Source organism: Coptis chinensis, chromosome 5 (assembly GCF_015680905.1).
Source record: "Coptis chinensis isolate HL-2020 chromosome 5, ASM1568090v1, whole genome shotgun sequence".
Lineage (NCBI taxonomy): Eukaryota > Viridiplantae > Streptophyta > Magnoliopsida > Ranunculales > Ranunculaceae > Coptis > Coptis chinensis.
This window is the reverse complement of record NC_141460.1, coordinates 65,183,356-65,201,347: the sequence shown is the minus strand read 5'-3', so window position 1 is coordinate 65,201,347 and position 17,992 is coordinate 65,183,356. Positions and strand designations below refer to the sequence as shown.

General features: G+C 36.5%; 1 protein-coding gene across 3 annotated transcripts; it reads right to left on the bottom strand.

Moving 5' to 3' along the window:
• Window positions 1-8,806: 8,806 nt before the first annotated feature.
• LOC147498364 (uncharacterized) lies at window positions 8,807-17,162 on the bottom strand. 3 transcript variants are annotated; one of them, XM_086560372.1, is made up of 5 exons: window positions 16,006-16,793; window positions 13,092-13,808; window positions 11,957-12,894; window positions 11,798-11,850; window positions 8,807-9,044 (listed from the first exon to the last, which is right to left on the bottom strand). In XM_086560372.1, exons 1-2 carry the CDS (start codon window positions 16,752-16,754, stop codon window positions 13,151-13,153), a joined length of 1,407 nt encoding a protein of 468 aa, XP_086416498.1. In that variant the 5' UTR covers window positions 16,755-16,793; the 3' UTR covers window positions 8,807-9,044; window positions 11,798-11,850; window positions 11,957-12,894; window positions 13,092-13,150. The 3 variants fall into 3 exon arrangements, with proteins under 3 accessions (XP_086416498.1, XP_086416499.1, XP_086416500.1); XM_086560373.1 differs by lacking the exon at window positions 11,957-12,894; XM_086560374.1 differs by lacking the exons at window positions 11,798-11,850; window positions 11,957-12,894 and having other exon boundaries at window positions 16,006-17,162.
• Window positions 17,163-17,992: the final 830 nt, after the last annotated feature.

The window sequence follows — 17,992 nt, the reverse complement described above, 5'->3', positions numbered from 1 at the left end:
GAACTAGCGGAGCGGGGGATATCGTCACTACCCCCCAGTTATTATTACGCTTTGTTTGATCTTCTAAAAACCTATAAGCCTTTGAAGCTCCTTTACTGAGGAAATTACCCCCATTCATTATGTCAAGAATCTCTTTATGATGGTATAAAATCCCCTTGAAAAAGGCACGAACTAACGTGTCTTTCGCAAGGTTATGATGTGGACACTCTATAAGAAGATTAGTGAAACGATTCCAGGCCTCAGAAAAAAAAATTCATGAGGATTCTGGCGGAAAAAATGAATCTTGTAAAGTATTTCATCTGTCTTCAGTGGTGGGTAAAATTGTTCCATAAACAATTGAACAAGTTTGGCCCATGAGTCCACAGAATTAAGCGCTTGGGCAGTTAACCAAGACGCCGCCTTATCGGCTAGGGTGAAAGAAAACACCTTCAGTTTAATTTGTTCCGCGCCTACCGTAGGATAATAGAATGTGGTAAGAACTTGTTCAATCCTACGCATATGCTGATAAGGCTTCTCATGGTCTAACCCATGAAAAACTGGTAACAAATTAAATATATTTGGGGGGATTCGGAAATCCCCCACTGGGTCTACAAGAACGATGCAAGACTTAGAGCTATCGTTCAGGGCTTTATAAAAGTCAGAGAGAGGAGTCTCTCTTTCTTCGGCCATTGATTTAGGTGTAGATATGTGTGTGCATTGACGTTCACGATAGATTACGTTAAACGTTTTTTCCTTACCTGACCTTAATATCATGCAAGGCTAAGTCCAATGTTAAAAAAACACGACAACAGTGAAAACAACCCTGATATGCTAGAATAAATCCTCTAGCAGGAGAGGCGAGGAGTGGAAGGAGTACATGAATGTCTCCTTGATACGCGTTTGAATAGCGTCTTGTATACGCGATTTCAGTGTATTCACGAAGATAGCACACTTAATAACTTGAACAAATGAAAGTTTGAACTAACCTGTGAAATCGGGCTTATTCAGAAGAGGGCGCGTGGCGCGCTTGGAATTAGCCTAAGCAGGGCACGAGGCGCGCTCTTGCCTTGGACGATATCTAGGCACTCTGGCGTGGGGCGTGCTTCAAATTGGTCTGAAATGGGCGCAGGGCGCGCTCTTGCCTTGGACGATGTCCAGGCACTTTAGAGTGGGGCACACTCTTTGTATTCCTGCAAAAAAAATTAGTTTCTGAGCCAAACAAACACAATTATAACCAAACTTGGTAAGATTAACTAAACAAAACTAAGTTGGCAGTGGCACTATTTGATAATTATAAATTAAAGTTTTACCTGCTATTAACTAGTTATGCTATGAATAAGTAAAACTAAATGATGTTTACACTATTGATCAAAGTTCTACTTTTAACTAGTTATGCTATGAAACTAAACAAAACTAAGATGGCAGCGACGCCATTTTGATAATTATAAAACTAAAGTTTTACCTACTCTTAACTAGTTATGTTATGAATAAGTAAAACTAAATAATGTTTACACTATTGATCAAAGTTCTACTCTCGTGAATCAAAATATAATTGGAGTAAATGAAACTAGTTACTAAAGGAAATGAAACTAAACAAAACTAAGATGGCAACGGTGCCATTTGATAATTATAAAACTAAAGTTTTACCTACTCTTAACTAGTTGTGCTATGAATAAGTAAAACTAAATGATGTTTACACTATTGATCAAAGTTCTACTCTCGTGAATCAGAATATAATTGGAGTAGAGAATTCGTTCCACTCGTAGCTCGTTTAGATGTAACGTTTCCTAGTTTATGTAATTCTAACAAAATCGATGCGAGTAATGAAATGAAATTATGCTAAGACGGTAATTTAACTAATTTTGATGTTATAATTTAAACTACGGCAATTCAATACTACGATGTGAATATGGGAAGGAATTAGGGGAATTTGATTATACCTTGAATTCAACTTAATAAACTAGCATAGAATTTGTTGTAATCCTAATCTTTACGTTTTTACGTAAGCTTGGGTATTTCTAATCCCTAATTATTCATGGCAATATCTACCAACTAATAATTAGCATATGAAGCAATTAAATCCATTCTCATGGTGAACTAATTACTTTCTAGAGTGGAATAGATTATTACAACTATTTCTACGCTAACACAATCAAGTTTTCATCGAAGTTTCTTCAAACCCCTCTAATTGAGGTTTTAGCTTCGATTCATCAAACTATCATTCATAGAATAAGAACAATAAGAACAAGACATTATTGAAAGAATAATAATTACTTTATTAATCTAATTGAAAGAGTCTAATGATTCAAAACTGTATTAAAAACTAAGTACTGACTAATTAATTAAGTCTAATCTAAATTTATGGATAACTAACTATATATCTGGAGTTATGTCTTAGTCCTCTTTATATATAAGAGGTCTAGGCCTACAAAATCGTGCATGGGCTTTGGAGCCATGTTTTGGGCCATAAAATCGAGCCCAAAACATCGTTACTTCAGTTTACAAAGGGGTTTTCTATTGGAAATGGCTTCAATAGTCTTTTCATCTACTTCTACTCTTCCGATTGGATCAAGGCCTAGACTATTAGAAAGTTCATTCCGAGTCGGTCGTTTTGAAATATGGTAGGCTCAATTCTGAGGTCTGAGTCCAAAGCTACGGCCTGCGGGAGTTCTATTGACTTTTGTGCGCTATTTTTGTCCGCGTTGACTTTGACTTTTCAGTTTTGACCGGGCTTTAAAAAGGTTTTTTCTCCTTGAATCTTGGCCTTTAATCATAGAACTTCTTAGCAACCAATATTTGCTCCTTTATCTCGCAAAAGGGACACATTTCTGCACACAATTGACTCCAATGCCTGAAATACATAAAAACACGTAAAAAGTACTAACTCTTATTTATTAATCACATAATTGGTCTAAAAGCAATATTGTTAAGGGGTTAAAACTACATTTTTGGGCTCTTATCACTTGAAAAGTTATATTATCCAAGTGGAGTATTGCAGAATACTCTTTATAGAAATCACCTATGTGAGAGTGAAATGGGGTCGCTTCTATGAGAATTTTAAGACAAATGTCTCAAAAGCACTCTCTGAAATCAAGAAGTGTTTAAGGCCAAAATGAACACAAACGTAAGAACCAATAGTATTCGAGAAGGTACTGTGTGAAGATGATTGTCTAGGTTTATACAAACGGCTAACAGTTCAAGGACATTAATTGAAGTCTACTGATCGTGTAGTTAAATTCGATCGCCTTTCACTAAGGCAAATTCAAGGCCTCCCATGCTACTTGACCTGATGCGGTATCTTTTCATTTGTAATAGAACAAAAATCCGATGTTTATGATAGAAGAAGCCAAATTTTTATTCATGTGGGGGATTGTTAGAAAAATGGATTTGCACAAATCCATTGAGATATGAATGAGTAATTTGTCTCCCAAGTTACCCCACTTGAGATGAAATGGGTTTCTCTTGAAACAGTACGTAAAGTGAGAAAAACCTTTTGAAAAGGTGCATGATCTTTGCACTTTTCAGTGTTTTTAGAAGTTGACTTACTACGTGCTAAAACTCAATAATTCCTTACTCACATTTTTTTTTTTCTTTGAGAATGTCAGTCTAGTTCGAGTAGGGATTTCGTTCCAACTTCTAAGACAAGAATTTAAATGATCACAACTGGAATCTACACTTTGGAGAACTAAGTGAGAAGGATTTTATAGATAGATTTTTTTACACAAGTTATCTAAAATTTGTAAGTTTGTTTATAGTTAAATGAAAGAGAGAGAGATAGGGAAGGATTAATCCTACTCATGCAAGGCCTAGCTACAAGTCTTTTAGAAACAGGTCACTACCATCTCAAATCTCTAACATAATATACCTATCTCTAAACATATCATGCTAGCATGTAGAATTGAAATGATATTTCATCTCTGAAATATCATTCCAACTCCTAGTTCTACTTTACAACAATTGATCAGATAATTGTCAATCTCGTCATTTTGGGACGGGGATGAAAAATAGAACCTAAGTCTTTTAAGTAGTGATTTTGGAATCCTAAATTTGTAGCATGATTCTCACATGAGCATCATTAACCCTCCCCTTGAGAGAGTTTTAGCTCATGATCCTAGGATTGAATTAAACTACAAGAAGATATGTGAAATGAAAAAGAAAGAGAATGAAACAAGAAAACTACAACCTGTTTACCTAAATGAAGAAGAGTTTATTAAAAACTAGAGAGAGTTCCCCCATTAACAAGTTACAAGCTTTTCTCTAAAAACTAAGAACTAAAAAAACAAAATTAAAGACATGGATGTAAATGAAAAGTAAAAGTCAAAGAAGTAAAAGCCTCCAACTCCCAAAATCAGCCCCCCTTTACATAAGAGAGCCTTTTTCTCTTCTCCCACGTGAAACACTTTCCTCTCATTTATTTCTCACTTATCCACAACTAACTCCCATTTGACACCTTTCATTTTTTTAGATAATCATCACCTAAATCCAACTAACTCATTAACTTCATGCAAGGTGTCAAAATTGCACCAATTATTTGCACCTTTGTCTTGACTTGCATGATGACTCATCAAATCTTATGGGCCCCTAGTGGGTCCGCGTCAAAGGTCCGATTGGCAGTCCGGTCTTTTGGCATTTTACAACTTCCCGCCTATTTGTAGAGTTCATCGCACTGATCGTCGGAGCAGCTCACTCGTCGCATTCGGAGTCCTGGTTCAAGAGATATGAGCTTCGGAAGTTTGATGCTTCTGTGCATGTAATCCCGTTTCTGATTGGATTCTGTACTATTTGAGTCTTTGGGCTTTAGTCCGAATTTGTTGGGCTTCACATGGGCTTGATCGGAAGGCATGTGTATACTCCCTATTCCGTGCTTAAATGCTGGCTTTATCATAATTTTTACATTAGTTGCTCCAACCTGCAAAAAGCACGAAGATGCGATTATTTCATGATTATTAAGCACAAAATTGACCGAAATGTTATGTCTCTACAGGTTTTTATAATACAGTTTTGGGTGCTTATCAGTGCACTAGTTCGAAACAGTACATTATGCCAAAAAGGTGCGACCTTTCGAAATGTGCACTGGCTCGAAACAGTGCATCATGTCGAAAAGGTGTGACCTTTCGAAATAGGCACTGGTTCGAAACAGTGCTTTATGCCGAAATGGTGTGTCCTTTCAAAACATGTGACTTTTCAAAGAGTTGCTTACTTTTTCCCAAGAGTCACTGTGTTGTTTCGAAAATGCACCACTCACCTATAAATAGTGGATGAATTTGGAGAGAAAGAGACACACCAAATCACATAGAGTTCTGATCTTTCTCTTCTCCCTCTGTTTTTAGTCAAATACTATGTTGTGTTCGCTGATATTGTGTTCATAGTTAGGGATATATCAACCAATCTCATAATCATCCTCAACATGTGCAAAATGCAAACTAGCCTATGCCAAATGTGTGGTAGGCGAAATTATGTTGCATGCCCTTGATTGTTGGCATCATTTTGACAAGAAGTTTCAATCCTCCTCTTCTAACTCAGTAGCATATGCTGCTGCACCTTGATCTATTGCAAATGGAGAATGGATACCATATATATACAGAAGCTACGAATCATCTCAACTCATACTTCAATAATCTCCATCTCCCTACAGAGTATGATGGTCCTGACCAAGTTCGAGTAGGTAATGGTACAAACCTTCCCATTGCAAACATTGGTACTACCTCTTTTACTTATAACTCCATAAAATTCCATTTAAATAAACTTTATCATGTTCCAAATATATCTGCAAATCTTCTTTCAGTTTCCTAGTCCCCCCCCATTAATAGTTGCAATTAGTGTTATCCCCATTTTCAAAAATATTTTGAGGGGGTATCACTAATGGGGGGTAACACTAATTGCAACTAGTAATGGGGGTAAGTCTAACTAACCCTAATTATGTGTTCTTTGAATTTCACCCAAATGTTTTTGTTGTGAAGGTGCTTCTACAAGGCCAGAATAGGAGAGGTCTTTACAGTTTTGATCATGCTTGTGATTTGCGAAACCCGATTTCATCTCCTTCAGCCCCCTCTCTATGTCTCTTCCGCTTTGGCATCAACGTTTAGAACACTCTATGATTAGGACAGTCAATAAAATTGTTAAGTCTAGCTCTTTAATTTACCAGTGTCTAGCAAGTTGTTTAATTACATTTTGTCATTCATATCATGTTAGAAAGAGTTGAAAACTTTTTTTTCCTTCCGGTTCCACCTTATATAATAAACCTTTAAGATTAATTGTTTCAGACTTATGGGGTCCTGACCATATGGTTTTATTTGTGAATGTAGATGCGAATGGAGTGAATATATGGATGATGGATGTCGTTGGTCTAAAACCACACTAAACCAAAACCAAATTATCCCTCTATGAGTAAAGGTGGATAAGTAAGATATCGTTCCACTTCTAAGTTGTACTAGATTATGAAGGTATGAGAGATTAAAAACAATGGTTGTAGAGATTGTGAATTAAACTAAACTAAACTTAAACTATTACGAATATATGAGAGGGAATTTAAGAGAATTGAATCCACCAATACCTTTGATTCGTGACCTTTTGCTCCATGGTTGTTCTCACAAGGAGACTACAATTAGGCAATCAAATGAATGTTGATGCCCTCTTGGATGAAACATTGTTAACAATTATTTCTACTCAAGGTTGATCATATGTTTATGCTACTAGTATCTTCTTTCCTTTTATGTAAGCTCGGATAGCCATTCAATGTATTACCGAGAGCAACATCAAGGAGTACTTCCCAATTAGGCAGCCATTCAATGAATCACCACGTAAGGCAAACACGTACAAATAATACTTCCCTAACCCTAATGAACTACACTACTAGAAGAAAAGTAAAGAACACTGGCATGATATTAAATTGCAAAACATAAACCCTATTTTATACTTCCATCCCCTGGTGTGGGCAATGAGACTATCTAATAACTAAAAACATAAATAATTAACCTGATTGGAGAACACTATGAACCAAAAGAGTCACCGAACCCTAAGCACCGGCTTCATCTCCTCCAACTAGAGAGATTAATTTATTAAGACTTGGCTGGTGAAAACATGAGATTTACCTCAATTCGCTTCATTTTAGCACTTGTTGTACATTTTGACTTATAACTCTATCAGATGGATGTTAAGACAATGTTTCTTAATGGGGATCTAAATGAAGAAATTTATATAGATCAGCCCAAAGGCTTTGAGGTAAAAGGACAAGAGCGCAAAGTATGCAAGCTCAAAAAGTCTATCTATGGATTAAAGTAGTTATCCAGACAATGGTACCTTAAGTTTCATCGAGCCATTACTTCGTATGGGTTTGAGATGATTGAGGAGGATCATTGTGTGTATGCCAAACGATCTGATAAGAGTTTTCTTGTACTGTCATTATATGTTGATGACATTTTGTTGGTTGGAAATGATAAGGAGTTGATCATTACCACTCAAAAGTGGTTGTCCTCTAATTTTGATATGAAGGACATGGGCGAGGCACATTTTGTATTGGGGGTAAAGATTACCCAAGATCGTTCTAAGAGGTTACTTGGCTTATCTCAAGAGACTTATATTAAGAAAATTTTTGAACAATTCCGAATGCAAAATTGCAAACCTAGTGATACTCCTGTCCAAAAGGGTCATATTTTACATCTTGGTCTTTGCCCTAAGACAGAAGCAGAGAAGGAGCAAATGGCTAATGTGCCCTATGCAAATGCAATTGGGAGTCTGATGTATGCTATGATGTGTACTCGACCAGACATTTGTTTTGCAATAGGATTAGTGAGCCGTTTTCAGAGTAATCCTGGACATGCTCATTGGCAGGCAGTGAAAAGGATTCCTAGATACCTTCGTGGGACTTCAGACTATATGCTTTGCTATCGGGGAGCAAGAGCAAACCTTCATAGGTACAGTGATGCTGATTGGGCTAGTGACTTGGATGAGCGTAGATCCACGTCAAGCTATACTTTCTTGCTTTCAGGAGGTGCTATTTCTTGGAGTAGTAAGAAACAAGCCTACATTGTATTGTCCACGATGGAGTCCGAATATGTTACTTGTTGTGCTGCTGTTCAGGAAGCAGTTTGGTTAAGAAGAATCTTTAAGCGACTAAATGTAGTGCATAATGCCAAAGGCCCTGTCACAGTGTTTTGTGATAACATGGCAGCATTAGCATTCGCTAAAGATCCTAAATACCATGGAAAATCCAAACACATAGACATTCGTTACCACTACATTCGTGATATGGTTGTGCATAAAAAAAGTAGTACTCAAACATATATCTACGAAGGACATGGTGGCATATCCCTTTTTTTATTATCACTACAAAAAAAAGGGCATTCCGAGTCACTTTTAAAATGTCTTAAAAACTGATTTGTATCGGTTTTAGGACTTACATAAAAGCGTCTTATCTGCTGGTGTCACTAAAAGTTGGCAAAAGTGTCTTAAGAAATGTATTTGATATGTCAGTTTCTTGTGTAAACGTGACACAAAATAATTCTTATATGTGTCACTTCGACGTAGTAAACGACACACACATTGTGAAAGCGTCACCAGAAGCTAATTTTGTTGTGTCACTTTTTAGATATTAGGATCTGAATGCTGCTTTGGTATGAAAAAGTGACACAACTAGTCATCAGTTGTGACGGTTTGGCTAGAAACGAGATAACAACCCTTTTTAAATGAAAAAAGACAAAATAACAATGCAGATTGTTGATTATATTAGCAATAAACCTAACCCTGCCACCTTGAATATGATATTGAACCTGTATGTATCATAATACCAGTCCTAAACATTTAGTAAAATTCTTCATTACAATAATGGTAGCAACATCCAATAAGAATCATTTCATTAAATTGCAATAACCGATAACCATTCACATTAAAGAACTCGTTCATTGAAACAACTGTACATCCAAAAAAAAGACAATTTCCATAGTCGTTCTTTAACAGCATCAACCAAAACAATTTCATAATAGGCCCACTGAAACCAAAATCAACATAGCTTGTTAAGTTGCACTTGACAAAAGACCTTCACATCTCCGTTTGTGTTCGTCATTGACCTACAAACAAAATAACAATAGGACTATCAATACCCAAGTAATAAGAGATACTCTAAATCAACTAACGGCATGTTTAGATTTCCACCCAAGAAAAGGTATATGTGCATATCAAATCCCCTTTATGTGACACCTATGCACACAAGTCAGATTTACAAGCCCTAGAACAAAGCAGTAATTGGGTGCCATCAGAAGTAACAAGGGCTCAGCTGAACTCTTCACATAAGTTCTAATGAGGTAATGACTTTCACTGTGAATGGGTGGGTTGTAGCCAGTGCCATATCAACAAGATAGAAACCCCCCTTGGTGCTGCAAAGAATGATTAAGGCCACTCAAAGCAGATATAGAAGTCTCCAAGAAGAACAAAACATTGAGTGCAACAAAGGATCGGAAACTACTACATCATTAAAATGACCAATAACTCATCCCCACTCAACAAGCATAACCTAGGAAGTTAAGCTCCTAAGTCCTAATTAACCAGAAAGGAAGTCTGAGCTGGCTAGAATTTTATAAAATCAAGAGCACGACCAGCACTCTTCTTCCAATTCTAGCGGTAAGCTTCCTTAACTTTCTAAGCTTAAATAAGTCACCACCAATGCAAAACAAGATAAAGCCCACTTTCTTATCAACTGTTCCTTCGGTACAATTAACCGTAAACCTAATACTTCTTACTAATAATTCTTTTCAACATCTCATATGAGTCATGGTTAATAACCCAGTTGAGTTTGCAAAGTGTCGGCACATAAGTCCTGATTTACCCTTGAATTATAAAGTTGGAAACTATCATGCGTACTGAATGAATATGCCACAAGTTCAAATATTAAAGAATGGAAAGGAGCAAATAATAGCCACTTGATGTAATTGCATATGCCGTGATCAGATATATATGAGTTGATCTACCAGCCAATCAAAAGGAAGTTCAAAAACCATATTGAACTTTATTAGAAATATCAAAAGGAATGAGATCGTTAAACTAAGCTAATCAAGTTAGCTCATCACATCCATGAAGGAGATAAGTCTTGCTGCCCATCGGGTAAAGTGAGTCCTTCATATACTTCAATTATGAAATAAATTAATCTCATGTATGTATGTAATAAGAGAAGGAACAAGCACCCCTTATCGACCCTTTATTCAAATTTAACCAGCACTACATATAACTAACTAGCTCGCTCAAGAAATGAAAAACTTCCTTTGCAGAATTTCCATCTGGTCTCCCCCTTTCTTCTCTATCCAAAACCAAGAATTATAAAACAAGTAAAAGGTGGCATACATGGCATACATGCCACCTTTACAAAAGAATAGGTGTATATTCTCTGATCAAAAGAGTTAGTGGGCTCAAGTCCACCTCCTGATAGTAACATGCCAAAGCCGACTAGCTATCATAAGGTTATGGCACATCTAATCTTATGTAATTAAGCAGCATCAAATATGAAAACAACTTAACATCATACACTTGGCTATTCCAACAATATGAAAGTAATATATCCGATACACACGTGAGAGAAAGTTACACATATCTACAAGACCTTTTAAAAATCACCGCTTAAATTCTAAAATAAACTAGCTATCGTTAAAAAAAATAAAATTACTACAATAGCCCTAATCATATGTATAAAATTGGAGAAATGTCCTTAACTAACTTCTAGATTATTACACAAGCAATTAGTCTACCATTGAAACTTCCACATCTTAATCAACTTACTAACGAATCTAAAGCTTTAAATGACTTTCCTATATCAACTTAAACTACAAGAATGGATTAGAAACCTAAATACAAAACAAGCATATATAGCTCCCAACATGCAAACCTTCTAAGCATACAATAAAAAAATAAACACACAACATGCAAAATATTTAAGCATCAACAAATTACATATTTGAGTTTAGAGTCTGTTTTGAAGTTAAAACAATCAAACATTCTTAGTAGTGACACACTCAACTTCTAACACGATCATTTCGTTTTGTCTTTCAAACTAAGAGAGTAATCCACTGATATTGTTAAAAATTTCATATTATCAGTACATGTAGTTGGTGAAAATACTTAATATGTACACAAGAAATCATGACAAGCAGATGGTACTACACTGCATTGTCAACTTTGGCAACCAACGAGTAGCAATTCAAGTTTCCAACACTTAGTTGTACATGACCGGCCATGACGATAATCAGCAACACTAGGGGGCAAGGTAAATGATAATGCATGAAGAAAACGAATTACAGGTAACCAAATATATGACACTCGTCTATCTCAATGTCATTGTACCTTTGCCAACTTAAACATCTAAACCAATGCCCTGTACTAAGGCCCATCATGCTCATGACCAACCACTCTCATAAGTTTCCCCTTTTTGGCTTCTTATACCAACATTAGATTCCTACAACAAAGTATACATGTGGTCTGGTTTGAGGTTCAACATACCAACTGTCCATCAAGTACAAATTCCCGCCATCTTATTAAAGCTTTAATATTTATGTCCACTCTAGGATTAGGTACAAATTAGATATTATTATTGATAAAAACAACTGAAGGACTATTATAGTCTAAAAGTAAAAGAAGAATTTAAGTCCAGAGTTTGACACTGAATAGTTTATATTCAATAATAAACAAATTTCACCTCACAGTTGTTGGTACCATAATCCACTCACATAGATTAAGTACTATATAGGTAGAGGAAGTAAATCTATTCACTGGCAAACACACAAGTTCAGTCTAACTTAGAAGATGGATTATACACGGGCGCCATATAATAACTGACCTGAGAAGCACAATAATTGGTACAACCAGCCACTAGCAAAAAATACATGCCAACTGAATTGAATAGATTCAAAATTTTAGCACAGTTTCAATTTGATGAAGAGAAGCAATTAACCTAAATTAACAATGCAAAATTGAAACTTAAAAATTCAAAACTGACCTTCTTAGATGATTTTCGCTCAGTAATTTCAAGCAAAATTGTTGAGACGAGTTGGATAGTGAGAGTGGGGGTTTCCAATTTTTTCTAATTCGTGCCCGAGGTATCGCGTGTTCATTGGAGAAGGAGAAGAAGCGATTCTGGGTTTCTACCTTGGATAAACACTGACTATTCAGTTTTTGTGGGTTATTTTGTACTGGGCTTTTTTTTTCATATGATGTGTCGCTTATTGTTTTTTCTAGATTGGATTGAAGGGCACATGGCCCAAAACTGACACAACAAATTTGCTTCTCCTTCCAGTTAATACAAAAGTGACATGAGAAAGTTCTTCTTGTGTCGCTTATTGAAAAAATGACATGTCAACTCCTTTGTTCCTCCAGTCTTAAGAAAATTAATGTCACTTGTGGATATAAGAGACACAAAGAGACCCTTTTTTTGTAGTGGCCTGTCACTTAGATGCCCGAGCCTTTTATTAAAATTGTATCCGCGATGGAGAATTCTCCGTTCGGTTTAGAATTCAATAACTATTACCTATGGTTTGCATTCCCCATTGGGAGGGTAATTCTGAAATTGGGGTGTTAACTTTACACCTTACATGGGTTACACCCCACCCCACAGGACAGGTCATTTGCACTCTTAATTATCGAAAATAAATACGCACTCTTACTCAGGGATTTGTGAGTGTCTAGCTAATTGGTTCCAGATCTTTCAGTAGTGTTAAAAACTACATGAATTGTTGATTCAACTAAAATAGGTATTACCCCGGGTTTCCTGCAGCACTGCCGATGCTGGAGCACCTTTTTTACGACATCATGACACTACAGCCAATATAGAGGGATGTGATGATAAAATTCGTACGACTGTTTTCTTTTTAGTCTGTTGGCAGTGTTGTGTCAACCCCTACAAAGCATTCTGCAGATCTGCACCAGCAATCAGAATTCCTGGGCAATGTAACGTAGGGGTTGGGAAGGATACAATTCCAAGGCGAAAGATAAAAACAAAATAAAAACGCTTAAATCTGTTGATTTCTATCAGTATCCTACATACATGTAAAATACATTAATTACTGACAATAGCATAGGCACCCTGATGAGGTATAGCAGACCTCTAAAAATTAGGATCAAGAAAACACACTTACCTAGCTTTTGTTAATGGCATTGGAACTAGCATGTTCCTTCAACTTTAAGGAAACCAAATTCAAGAATGCATAGCATCGGATTCTTCATCACCTTCCTCTTCTTTAGATGGCATTTCACTGAACATATACTCGCTCTGATACTCCATCAAGTACTCTGTCGATCTCTTCACGTCCTGGAACAAGGCATACACCCGTTTGACATCGTCCAATTCTACAACCTTTCCTTTGCGCTTTTGGCAAGCCAAAGCAGCAGCTGTAATGAGGTGGATGGCATACCTCAGAGATGTGCCCACCCCAATTTTTGTCAGCAATAACTTTGCTTCCTCATTCATCTCAACATCTTCCTCCTGGGACCTGATATCAAGAATCTTTCGGATCTCCTCTTCAGTATATGGTTGGGTTGTGATGATGAGCAACCGGTCAAGGAGGTCAATTGGTATACCATGTGGAGACTTGTAGTTTGTACCACGGATTGTTGTGATCCCTCTGTTTGTAGCTACAATTAAGATGGGTGACATTTCATTCTCTAATGCACGATTCAGGAATGAGAAACACTCAATGTCAAGCATGTGAACCTCATCAATGAACAAGACACCAGGCACGATCTCTGCTTTTCCTTCCTCCCTCCACTCGGCCACCTTTGTATCGATCTGCTCCCTCACTTCTGCACGTATCTCACCCGTATCACCAGTAAAGAGTGCTAGAAATCCCTGAGTCCTGAAAATTAAGATAAATTTGCATCAAAGATATCAAGATTTATGGTTACAGAAAAAGAGAAAGAGAAACACAAAAATAACCCAAGTAACAAACTTTTACCAAGGATCAGGCCATCAATTAAATCATTACTGTCCACACCGAATCAAGGATGCTAGCTAAACTAATGAAGAGTGTAACTGGAGAAGCCAAAAAACCACTTTTAAGCCTGGACTACACATTACAAGAAGAAGAAGCAAAGCTCTCGAGATGTCTATTAAGAGAAGTAGGTCATATATAGGATTATGGACAGCATAGTAAACGTACTGAACTAACTACAGGAACCTCTTTTATGAACCATATCTATATCTATGTTTCACAGGATATGTTAATTGAACAAAAGCCAAAGGTAAACATGTATGATGCAGTTGAAACGATCAAGCATGTACTTCTTTATTTCATGAATAATCCATGTCACACTAGTAGTAAAATAACCTACTTCTTCAAACTGATCCCCACTATTAGTTTTTGGTCAAATTTCAAACTGATTGATGTTTTAAGCCGAGATACAACTATTTTTGAAGGGGTTGTCGCATAAGCATCAAGACACTGCATATAGACTCTTACAAAGATCTTTTCCATGTCTTTTGGAAAACAAATAGTAGGACTAAGGGATGTCTTATAAAGTATTACATGATGAAGATGTACATAATAGTGTATTGACAAAATTTCACTTCTTAATGGTATCGATATGTTATTATGGTTTTCTAGGTAGTCAAAATGGCTATGATTGATATGACACAACTTGACTATAACTGGGCTTTGAAAAAATCTACTGCACATTTGCTAGGGAATGAAGTGAAGGGGTGTAATTGATGATATCTTACATTTTAATTGCATTAAAACCAATAAATCTATCAGATGATATGTTATTATGGAAAAAGTATAAACATGCTTAAATGTTTAGGTATGCTTTTGTGTACAGGACTACTGGCACATCTTAGACAAAGCTCACTTGTATTTGGTCATTGATGTTTTTTCCAAACAAGCTTCTCTCCTAACGAGGACTGCAAGTTTCTTTCTGGCAAATCACTAAGAACTAATATAATCAGGAAGACGATAATGACCCTGTTTTATGTCAGGAAACAAAAAGGTCTTGCCCACAGACATACAATTGTTTTCGGAATATGTTCCACTAGCCATTTAGCTTTGGTAGAAAGTGGATGGCCTATGATATCTCTACCCTATGCTTCTATAATATATAATAAATTCCTCCCAATATAAATTAAACTACTCCAAATATATAGTAAATTTCTTTAGCCTCAAGTATGATTGGAAGAGAAATCAGGTATCAGGGAGCGCATTGATTAGTTCCATTTTATGAACATCATGCTCATGGATCCTCTTGCAGGATCTGTAATCAACATCCCAATTTCAGAGGAAGATGTCGGATAAAAAATGGTAACAGGAAATAGGTATGATGCACTTCAAAGCACATTATGAAAGGAATTTCTTTCTTTGCACGAGGAATCCATAAAAATTTGGCAATCATACAACAGTGGATCGGCATTATTGATTTGATCATTTTACGCCAATTGATCAATGGAAACTAGTAGGAACCCAAGAAGTGGGTATGCAAAGAAATGATCAAATGAAGGTGGAGCTCTTTATGCTTCAGGAGAGGCAGAGTCAAGAAGCCTGTCCGGTACCATCTGCTTCTAGACAATGGATATGGACTCTTACCTTTCTAAGCAAACAAATAGGAGACTAGAAGAGACTGCTTAACTCGGTAAAACAAACTACCCACCCCCCTCACCCTGTTAGAATCTATGTCCTAAAACGAATTTCACTTTTTTTTATAAAACAATGTTGACACTATTAGTGGAGAGTGTTTAGGGTCAGTTAGCCTATGGACTCTTTATAATTAGCGAGATCTTTTACAAATAACGAATGCTTAATACATCAAATTCTCCTATGAAATCCTCTGTAAAATCTCTGGTGTATAGAGAATGATAAAAGAGAACATTTGTTTTTAATTTTTTACTTCTATTCCAAGGGAATAAAAGCTAACAATCATGAATAAAATCCAAGGAAAAAAAAAGTATTGAAATTTTGGTAGAATATTCTACTACAATATATCAGTACTCAGCATACTTATGTGTAAGCACAAAAGAAATGAAACTTGGTATTAATAAAACAAATAAAAGGCGTGTGCGTGTACCTGCTATTAATGACATCAATCTCATGAAGAGTAACACAATGAACAACCTCCTTCCTCTTCTGCAACTCCCCTTCAGGACACTGAACAAACTTAGTATGTGGGCCCATAGCATCATAATCTCTACTCCTAGCAAACGACCTCCCAAGTTTACTAATCTTCCCACTCGCCTTATCAATCGCAATAACATCCCCACTCTGTATCTTCTGCTTCCCTAATGCCTCAATCATCTTACTACCCAAATCATAAACCGTCTCCATATCCGTAGATTTCAAAGTCAACTTCCCAGTCTTGGACACCGACCCATTACTAGCCGGCCTATCTATCTGCACTTCCACAACTTCCCCTTCAATAATCTCAGTCTCTTCCTTAATTCTAACCCCAATAGCCTTCCTAAAAGCTTGTTTCAAAGCTTCTGTCTTGGACATTTCCAAGGAAAACAACTCACTACCAGCCATCATAGCAAATGGTGTTTCTAGTCCTAATGATTTAGCCATACCCATTGCTATAGCTGTTTTACCAGTGCCGGGTTGACCCGCTAGTAAAATAGCCCGGCCTGCTATTTTGCCTTGTTTAATCATTTGTAATATTACTCCAGCTGCTTTTCTTGCTGTTTTTTGACCTACCATTCCTTCGGAAACGAGTCTGGGTTCTAATGATGAGTCTAGACCTAAGCCACGTATGTGTGAGTGTGCTCCTATTCTTTCAATTCGTGTCAAGTCACGTGTTTCTGAAAGTTTTAGTTCCGCCATTAAACTTTTAATAATGTTCAAACTCGATCTCAAAACCCTAAGAAGACGCAGCTAAATATATCGGTTTTTGGAATTTCGACTCACGATATTTTCGTCGACAAATGTTTCTTAAAAATCGGCATAGTATCAAATTATAAACTGAGCACGAGTAATATTCTGGAAAAGGTAAAACAAGAAATTTACCGTGTCTACATACTTTTTATCTGTCCTCTAAACGGTGTGTAGCAAAAGGTTGGAAGAAAAGATGAATCATCACTTAAGAAAACGGATTCATTCATTCTTCATCACTTTCATAAACAACTCACTACCTGCCATCATAACAAATAGTGTTCCTAGTCCTAAGAGCATCTCTAGGTGGTGGTACTATCACCTGCATGTTTGAGGTCGAAATTTGAGAAAAGCATTCGTAAAATTTGACCTACTCTAAGTAGAGGCAAATATCAATCGCAAATTTGGAATAGAATCTACCTTGTGCGCCATTGGTACTGTCGCGTGTTATGCGAAAATAAATCCCACGCAACACTTCAATTGTTACCATTTCACACTTTTGTTTTTGTTATAGGTAGTTCTCTAGTTGTAAAAAAAATGGATTCCAACAACAAATATGTCTATGATAACTAAGCAAGATAAAATGGTGATGGTGAGAAAAATAAAAACAGTGGTAATAATAGTGCACTGGTTTAGAGCAATCCCATGAGTGATCTAGATGATGAACCATGAACTTCTTGAGCTGGAAACCAAGGAGGTGAGCCAAACGATCCATTACTACTTCAGTATCAGTAAGTCGATTTTGAATTTCCTACAGCACAGAGCCTATGGATTTCAGCCATCTTAGACCGGTGTCTCGAAGTGGCATGATAAGTATGTGTCAAGAGTTGTTCTTGAACAGCAGGTATGTTTTTTAATTTTATATTAGCAGTAGTGTTTAACTTTAGTAGTTAATACGTACATTTTTATTTTTATTTTTTTAATTTTAGTTTCATTTTACGTACATCAGAGATATGTTATGTATCAGGTTCGGTATACTCCACATGCACTTAAGACGTGGTGGGATGATATTAAAAAAAAGTCGGTGCACTTGACCATGTTAGAGATGCAATTCTAACGACTCCCTTCAGCCATCTAGTTGACATACCTTTCACATACTTATCAATGGTTATCAATGGTTTAGTTGAGAGATGGTGGGATAGTACACATACTTTTCACTTCCATCAGAGAGAGTTGGGTTTCACTCCACT